Source organism: Pan paniscus, chromosome 18, assembly GCF_029289425.2.
Source record: "Pan paniscus chromosome 18, NHGRI_mPanPan1-v2.0_pri, whole genome shotgun sequence".
Lineage (NCBI taxonomy): Eukaryota > Metazoa > Chordata > Mammalia > Primates > Hominidae > Pan > Pan paniscus.
In genome coordinates, this window is record NC_073267.2 from 79,761,460 (window position 1) to 79,770,732 (window position 9,273).

Consider the following 9,273-nt stretch of genomic DNA (forward strand, 5'->3'; position numbering starts at 1 on the left):
AGTACTGCCAACAGGTGGGGGGTAAAGAAAAGTCATTGGGACACACTGTTGTCTCCACATGCCACTGTGTCTGTCTGCAAATGTAGGGAGGCTGGTGTCCTGCCCCAGGGAAAACAGAGTCATAAGAGAGTAATAAAGAAGCATGTTTGAGACACAGGCGTGTGTATGTCTATCCTCATTCCTCCCTCACAGCCATCACCTGAGCATGTTTCTTGCACCAGGTCAACAGACAGTAAGAGACCGTAAGAGAGGTATGAAAAGCCCATTGTCCACACATGTTGCAGCTTCTTTTTGGAGCATGTTTTCCAGGCCTTTTATGTTCTGTCTCTGAGTCTCAGAACTCTGCAAGGTCAGTTTGACCACCCTGCTACAAATCTAAGAAAACAGAGGTTTCCAGAGGAAGGAGAAATTGTGCCCAGGGTCACACAGCTTGCAAGAGGCAGAGTGGAAGTTGATTCCAGCTCTGCCTGCAGGCCCCTCTCATTTCCCCTCTGTTTCCCTTCTTGACAAAGGATCTTCTTCACTCTGGAGGTGCCACCCATGAGAACAAAGAATTCTGGAGAGATGTGGATTCCTGGAGAGCTGCAGGGGAACTGGGAGAGGGTTTTCTGACAGAACAATCTTACCTGAAGAAGTCAGTTAGGCATGGCTGTAATATTTCTTTTCACTCCCAGGTAATACCAAATTGTAAGTGCACTAGGACATAAAGAATACTTTTGTCCATGGAAAAATGAGGTGGGAATTCTAAACAAAGCAAGTTTTAAAACTGTGTTTCACTTCAAGTGTAGAAGTCCCATCGCGTGTAATCATAGGACTCGGCAGCTTTTGAAGGTACAGAGTCCACACAAGAACCAGCTTAGCTGAGCATCAGTTAAGGCCTTCATTTGGAATTGTTCCTGTGGGTAATAAGTTACATTCACTCTTCACTAATTTACAGTCAGGGCCCATTTACTATTACAAATACGGAACCTCTGACACTTAGAATATTAGATCGGGGCCCCACTGGGTGGGGATGAATGTGTTTTTGCGCAACACGGTTACCAATTGGGATGGGACTGTGATGCTTGTAGGCAGCCTTCCTCTCTGCCATTTCCCTCTGCAGGGCTTGAGCACAGAGCCGTAGGGAGAAAAATGTATCCATGTCCTGACCTGGCAGACTATGTCCAAAAGCAAGGAAAACAAGCAAACTTACCCAGTTGCAAAGAGGCTTTCTTGCAGAAGGGGTGATCTGAAAAAGCCAACACATGAGAAATTGAATGTTGAGAGAGTCTAAGGGCTGTGGCATCATCTGCATCAGCACTGAACTATCCTGCAACTGCGGGGAGGAAGCTCCTTACTTTGCATTTGTAGTAGTCCTCTGCCCGCCGCCGCAACTCTTGCGCACGTTGAAACATTGCCCTATGGATTACAATCACTTTCATCAGATAAAGCACCACTTTCAGGATGATTTTAAATAATCTGCCATGTTTCTGTTATCCTCACAACTGTACCCTTCCACAATCTATCTCTACCTAGAAAACGTATTTCAGATGGCTATAAGAGTACAGTCTGAGCCGGTCACGGTGGCTGACTCCTGTAATCCCAGCACTCTGGGAGGGTGAGGCGGATGGATCACGAGGTCAGGAGATTGAGACCATCCTGGCTAATACGGTGAAACCCCGTCTCTACTAAAAATACAAAAAATTAGCCGGGCGTGGTGGCAGGCACCTGTAATCCCAGCTACTTGGGAGGCTGAGGCAGGGGAATCACTTGAACCTGGGAGGTGGAGGTTGCAGTGAGCCAAGATCATGCCACTGCACTCTAGCCTGGGTGACAGAGTGAGACTCTGTCTCAAAAAAAAAAAAAAAAAAAATTGGCCAAATGTGGTGGCACACACCTGTAATCCAAGCTACTCGGGAAGCTGAGGCAGAATTGCTTCAAACTGGGAGGGAGAGGTTGAGTGAGCCAAGATTGCACCATAGCACTCCAGCCTGGGTGACAGAGCGAGACTCTATCTCAAAATTAAAAAAAAAAAAAAAAAGGCTGACTGTGGTGGCTCACACCTCTAGTCCCAGCACTTTGGGAGGCTGAGGCAGGTGGATTACCTGAGGTCAGAAGTTCGAGACCAGCCTGGACAACATGGTGAAACCCCATCTCTAGTAAAAATACAAAAATTAGCTGGGCGTGGTGGTGGGCACCTGTAATCCCAGCTACTTGGGAGGCTGAGGCAGGAGAATTGCTTGAACCCAAAAGGCAGTGAGCTGAGATTGTGCCATTGCACTACAGCCTGGGCAACAACAGCAAAGCTCCATCTCAGGAAAAAAAAAAAAAAGAGAGAGAGAAAGGAAAACCAATGCCAGTACTAGCAACTCCTCTTCCCCCGAAAAAATGACAAACAAGAATGTAGGAAGGGAAAGGAATTATACAGCTTAAACTAATGAAGCAGAAAGGACAAACTCAATTTTGAACCCACTGAATTTGCCACAAATATTGTAGAAAATATTCTCAAGGACTTTACAGTTGTCTACTTTGATTGGCACATGGTTCATACAACAGTATTTGTGTCAAGGCACATCTTACTGTTTTTTGGCGGTCTTCCTCTTTCCATTGATTTTGGCATGATGGTTGATTTTCGTTGTCACCTTCATCTTATGGATTTTACCTCTAACTTTTGTTTCCACATGTCTCCATAGAGTAATGACGTCTTTCAGGCCAATTTTATTTCCTGGAAAGGAAGAAACTCTTTTCTTTGTGTGCATACAAATGGACCTCAGCCCTTGGTGAGAGTGAGGAGAGGAGAAGGTGAGAAACCTCAGGGCAAGAAGCTGTTCTTTCCCTTTCCAGGGCAAACTCATTTCCACACTATGGGGACTCCAACAGAGCCATACCTTCCTGTCTACGGTGGTTGGACCTCCAGGCTCTCTGCTGTACATCTGTGGATCCATCATATCCATTTTCAGACTGGAAGATAGTCTTCAGGAAAGACAACTAGGAAATAATAATATAAGAATGACAGCTGGGCACGGTGGCGCATGCGTATAATCCCAGTACTTTGGGAGGCCGAGGCAGGTGGATCACGGGGTCAGGAGTTCAAGACCAGCCTGGCCAAGACGGTGAAACCCCGTCTCTACTAAAAATACAAAAATTAGCCAGGCATGGCAGCGGGCGCCTGTAATCCGAGCTACTCGGGAGGCTGAGGCAGAGAACCGTTTGAAGCTGGGAGGCGGAGGTTGCAGTGAGCCGAGATCACACCACTGCACTCCAGCCTGAGTGACAGAATGAGACTCTGTCACACACACACACACACACACGAATGACAGGCTGGCACGGTGGCTCACTCCTGTAATCCCAGCACTTTGGGAGGCTGAGGCAGGCGGATCACCTGAGGTCGGGAGTTTGAGACCAGCCTCACCAACATGGAGAAACGCTGTCTCTGCTAAAAATACAAAATTAGCCAGGCATGGTGGTGCATGCCTGTAATCCCAGCTAGTCGGGAGGCTGAGGCAGGAGAATCACTTGAACCCAGTAGGAAAAGGTTGTGGTGAGCTGAGATTGTGCCATTGCACTCCAACCTGGGCAACAAAATTGAAACTCTGTCTCAAAAAAAAAAAAAAAAAAAAAAAAAGGCCAGGTGCAGTAGCTCACGCCTGTAATCCCAGCACTTTGGGAGGCTGAGGCAGGTGAATCACAAGGTCAAGAGATGGAGACCATCCTGGGCAACATGGTGAAACCCCGTCTCTACTAAAAATACAAAAATTAGCTGAGCATGGTGTTGCATGCCTGTAGTCCCAGCTACTCGGGAGGCTGAGGCAGCAGAACTGCTTGAACCCAGGAGGCAGAGGTTGCAGTGAGCCAAGATCCCACCACTGCACTCCAGCCTGGTGACAGAGTGAGACTCCGTCTCAAAAAAAAAAAAAAAAAAAAAAAAAATGACATGAATATACTTCACACAACTGAACTGTACACTTCAACACGGTTAGATGGTAATTATCATCTTCTAAGTATTTTACCACAGGTTAACATGTTTCACAACTTGAAAAGGAAGTAATTACCTTCAGCTCTCTGAGTTCTAGAATTTGTAACATTTCACCCCCTGCTCCTTCCTGATCTGCACTGGAGCATCTTCCTTCTGTCCCTGCTCTACTCAGAGTTCACTTTCCCTTCCCTCACATCAGCTTCGTTGAGGCTGGTTTGAACTTAACGCAAAACATTCTCACTAATGACTGAATTCCCACCAAGATTTCCATATTATCACAGTATGCTTTTAATCTTCGAAGATATTAAATATTTGTTCTCATCATAGCTAAAATGCAATGCAAATCCCATCTCAGATGTGGGTCAGATACCTATGAATCTCCTGAGGTAGTCATTGAAATGACTTTTTTCTTGAGACGGAGTGTCACTCTCAACCATGCTGAAGTGCAGTGGCGCCACCTTGGCTCACGGCAACCTCCACCTCCCAGATTCAAGCGATTCTTGTGCCTCGGCCTCCCAAGTAGTTGGGATTACAGGTGCCTGCTGCCATGCCTGGCTAATTTTTGTCTTTTTAGTAGAGATGGGGTTTCACCATGTTGGCCCATCTGGTCTTGAACTCCTGACCTCAAATGATCCATCTGCCTCAGCCTCCCAAAGTGCTGGGATTACAGGCATGAGCCACCACACCTGGCCTGAAATAATATCTTTCAAATTCTTTGTAGAATTTGTTTTTTCCTGATTTCTGCACATAGGATAAAAAAAAAATCATGTACTAGGATATCGAGAGAAGCAATGGGTAATCTAAAAAGATGAAAAGAGCAACCACGTCAATCCCACAGCTACTGCTAGATTTCATAGGAAAGGTAGCTGGCCCAGTTTGGAGCTAGGAGAAATGTCAAACACATGAAGAAATGAGAAGCAAAGAAATGCCATCACACATGAATGCTTCATGGCACCCATGATGTCCCTGCTTAGGAGGCAATGGTATAGATAACTAGATGACAAGGACAAAGAAGAGAGGTGCGAAGTTGTCCAAGTCCAACAGCTCAACTGAACTTTCCTAAATGGAATTGTTAAAAAGTGGTAAATTTAAAAACTTCCCCTGGCTCACGTGGTGGCTCACGCTTGTAATCCCAGCACTTTGGGAGGCTGAGGGGGGTGGATCATTTGAGGTCGGGTTTTGAGACTAGCCTGGCCAACATGGTAAAACCTCGACTCTGCTAAAAATACAAAAATTAGCTGGGCATGGTGGTGGGCACCTGTAATCCCAGCTACTTGAGAGGCTGAGGCAGGGGAATCACTTGAAGCCAGGAGGTGGAGGTTGCAGTGAGCTGAGGTCACACCATTATACTCCAGCCTGGGCAACAGAGGGAGAATCGTCTTGGGAGTGAGAAAAGAAAAAAAAAAAAAAAAAGCTTCCTCCAATTTATACCGAAAATTCTCTGTTCAGGACTAAGTGGCATAGAGAATGTTAAATGTGCCTAGATATCTTCATAAATCATATATTTTCTGTTTTCTACATATCTTGAAAGGCAGTGCCAAATGACGTGTAATTATCTAGGTGGTAAAACTGAAACATACTTCCTCTTCCCTTGAATATAAAAAAGCATTGTGGTATTAGTAATTTTATCTTGGATCATTGTTCAGAAGGAGGTTCAGCCCCCAGACAACCACATTTTTACTGTCATGAATGGCAAGACAAAATGTAGAGCTCAACTTACCCAAAGGAAAAAAGGCTCAAAAGACAAATTATGGCACAACTTAGCAGCCAAATTCTTACCAAGTACAGACTTTTGACATACTGATCTCTCTCCAGTTGCAAGTGGGAACATGCACTTTGAATGATGTCATTCAAAATTACCCTGCCCAGACACACTTTTCATTGATTCCCTTGGAGGGCAGTTCTAAGAGATTCTCTGGGGCTTTCTCTGCATCATGAGACGCAGTGCAGTTCTGCCCTTCACCTTCCGGCAGTTTGTCACCTCGTCCCTATGACCTCAGAGGAACTTTGTCTCAGGCCAATTGTTTGTTCCTTGGGCTCTTTCATTTCCCCTAAAAATCATTTGCTGCCCCTCTAAATGGCCTACATCTCCATCTATCTCCCTCTCCCCTCAGAAGAGGGTGCTCTTTAAGCATCAACCATCCGGCCCTTCTAGCAGTCTCATGTTTCAGCTGGTTCCCATGTTTATGCCTGTTCTATGTTTTTCTTTTCCTGTTAAGCTGTCTGTTGTCAGCTCATTTCTGCAGTGAATCTTCAGAGAGGAGATTGGAAGCTTTCCTTCCACCCATACGATAGAACTATAAAGCAGAAGAGTTTAGAAAGAATTTCCTATTTAAGTGACGAAACCTCATACTCCATTTGTGACAAATAGCACAAAGGTTAAAAAAACTTATTTTTGACCAAAAGCTCTGTTGACATTCTATTAAACAAACACTGACCTATTTAAGTTTCATAATGTAAATGGCAGATATTTTCATCATTCTTATGCTAATAAATCATTTCCCTGATTTTTTGGGTAAAACCACATATTCATAATGAAGTCCAGAAACGTGAATTGTTTTATATAATTTATTCTTATTTGTGATTACAAGTATACCTCTACAGAAAGTTAGTATACTCACCCAAAGGCAAACTGTCCAGAGGGTAACGACAACTTTATAACTTCTCAGAAACGCAATAATGATATGTAAGCAAGGACTTCCACCAAAGTCAGTCCCACGATGACGATGGTCAGCCAGAGTATTGATAACCTGGAATAATAATAGTTGAAATAATGAAAAGGTCAATGACACTGACAATATTTCACTCAGAAAGAATCATCCTTAGGAACCGTCAACCTCCTCCAAAAGGTAACCACATCCCTCAGATATCACCGTGGGATTCCACTGCTACAAAAAAGAACAGAAGTTAGAAGTCACATGGTTTTCAGATGGCTGGTAGTGTTTTTAGGCATTGCAAATGTGGGGTGTTGTCTTTCTTGGTATAAAGCAGAGATATCCAATCTTTTGACTTCCCTGCCTATATTAAAAGAAGCAAAGTTGTCTTGAGCCACACATAACATACACTAACACTAACAATAGCTGATGATCTAAAAAAAACCTCTCTTTATTTTTTGAGACAGAGTTCCGCTCCACTCAGTCGCCCAGGCTGGGGTGCAGTGGCGCAATCTCGGCTCACTGCAACCTCCAGCTCCTGGGCTCAAGCCATTCTCCTGCCTCAGCCTCCCGAGTAGCTGAGATTACAGGTCTCTGCCACCATGCCCGACTAATTTTTGTATTTTTAGTAGAGATGAGGTTTCACCATGTTGGCCAGTCTGGCCTTGAACTCCTGACAGGCGATCTGCCTGCCTCGGCCTCCCAAAGTGCTGGGATTACAGGTGTGAGCCACCGTGCCCGGCCATTTTTTTTGTTTTTGTTTGTTGTTTTTGAGATGGGGTCTCACTCTGTCACCCAGGCTGGAGTGCAGTGGTGTGCTCTCGGCTCACTGCAACCTCTGCCTCTCAGGTTCAAGTGATTCTCCTGCCTCAGCCTCCTGAGTAGCTGGGAGTACAGGTGCCTGACAGTGCACTCAGCAAATTTTTTTATTTTTTGTGGAGATGGGGTTTTGCCATGTTGGCCAGGGTGGTCTCGAACTCCTGACCTCAGGTAATCTGCCCGCCTCAGCCTCCCAAAGTGCTGGGATTACAGGCATGAGCCACTGTACCTGGCCAAAATCTCCTAATGTTTTAAGAAAGTTTACAAATTTGTGTTGAACTGCATTCAAAACTGTCCTGGGCCACATGCAGCCCGTCACTCATGGGTAAGACAAGCTAAGTATAAAGTAATTATCTTTTCTTTTCTTTTTGTTTTGAGACAAAGTTTTGCTCTGTCACCCAGGCTAGATTGCAGTGGCATGATAGCTCACTGCAACCTCCGCGTCCCGGGTTCAAGCGATTCTCCTGCCTCAGCTACTGAGTAACTGGGATTACAGGCGCCTGCCACCACGCTCGGCTAATTTTTGTATTTTTAGTAGAAACAGGGTTTCACCATCTTGGCCGGGCTGGTCTCCAACTCCTGACCTCATGATCCACCTGCCTTGGCCTCCCAAAGTGCTGGGAATACAGGTGTGAGCCACTGCACCTGGCCAGTGGTTATCTTTTCTTTAAAGTTATTTACTTGTTTTTTATGTATAACATTGGATGCATTTATTATATATCACATGGTAAAAGAATCCCTCTAAATAATACTTCTCTCTTGGATTATATGAATCTTTGTCATTTAAATCTCAGCATCAGTAAAAAAAAAAAATACAATGAAGAGATTACTTCATTCACAAATAAGTATCAAATTTTAGTGCTTAAAAATTAACAAGGTGGGCCGGGCGTGGTGGCTCACGCCTGCAATCCCAGCACTTTGGGAAGCCAAGGTAGGTGGACCACGAGATCAGGAGATTGAGACCATCCTAGCTAACACGGTGAAACCCATCTCTACTAAAAATACAAAAAATTAGCAGGGCATGGTGGCACGCGCCTATAGTTCCAGCTACTTGGGAGGCTGAGGCAGAAGAATCACTTGAACCCGGGAGGCGGAGGTTGCAGTGAGCCGAGATCGCACCACTGCACTTCAGCCTGGGTGACAGAGCAAGACTCTGTCTCAAAAAAAAAAAAAAAAAAAAAAAAATTACCAAGGTGGAGATCATGAAAATGGCATGAATAGTGTGGGATTTCTCTAAGATTGTTGATATTAATTCCATTAGACTCTTATGTGAGTGAAGACGAAGACTTCCCCTGAGTAAGTTCAGACAGCTTGTGATAACATTTCTACATCGATTCCTCAGGATTTAACTATATATTCTTGAAAACATCTCAATTTTAAATGTTTCTTTCAAGATGGTGAATTAAACAGAGATAGCCCTTCAACAGGTTGAACCAGCATATGCTGAGTCTGAAATGGAAATGATGGAGTTAGAGAACCATACAACGATGGTAATGATTTCAGAAACATGGTGTTGAGCAGAACAAAGCAGACACAAAAGAGTACCTATGGCATGGCATGAATCTGTATACGCGAAATTCCAGAATAAGCAAGCTAACCTATGATAAGAAAGAGACTGGCTGGGAAGAGTGAGAGTTCACTTTCTGGGGTGACATAATAGTGTAGATCTTGGCTGGGCACGGTGGTTCACGCCTGTAATCCCAACGCTTTGGGAGGCCGAGGCGGGCGGATCACCTGAGGTCGGGAGTTCAAAACCAGCCTGACCAACATGGAGAAACCCTATCTCTACTAAAAATACAAAATTAGCTGGGAGTGGTGGCACATGTCTGTAATCCCAGCCACTCG

At 44.7% G+C, this 9,273-nt stretch overlaps 1 protein-coding gene across 1 annotated transcript; it reads right to left on the reverse strand.

Annotated features, from left to right (window-relative positions):
• Window positions 1-655: 655 nt before the first annotated feature.
• On the reverse strand, window positions 656-6,771 carry LOC117976278 (nuclear pore complex-interacting protein family member B12-like; the record flags this gene model as incomplete). The annotated part of the gene is made up of 5 exons (XM_055099319.2): window positions 656-1,228; window positions 1,338-1,398; window positions 2,560-2,704; window positions 2,868-2,967; window positions 6,577-6,771. Coding segments are annotated over 5 exons (792 nt in total), but the record flags the coding sequence as incomplete, so codon positions are not given.
• Between the last annotated feature and the right edge of the window lie 2,502 nt (window positions 6,772-9,273).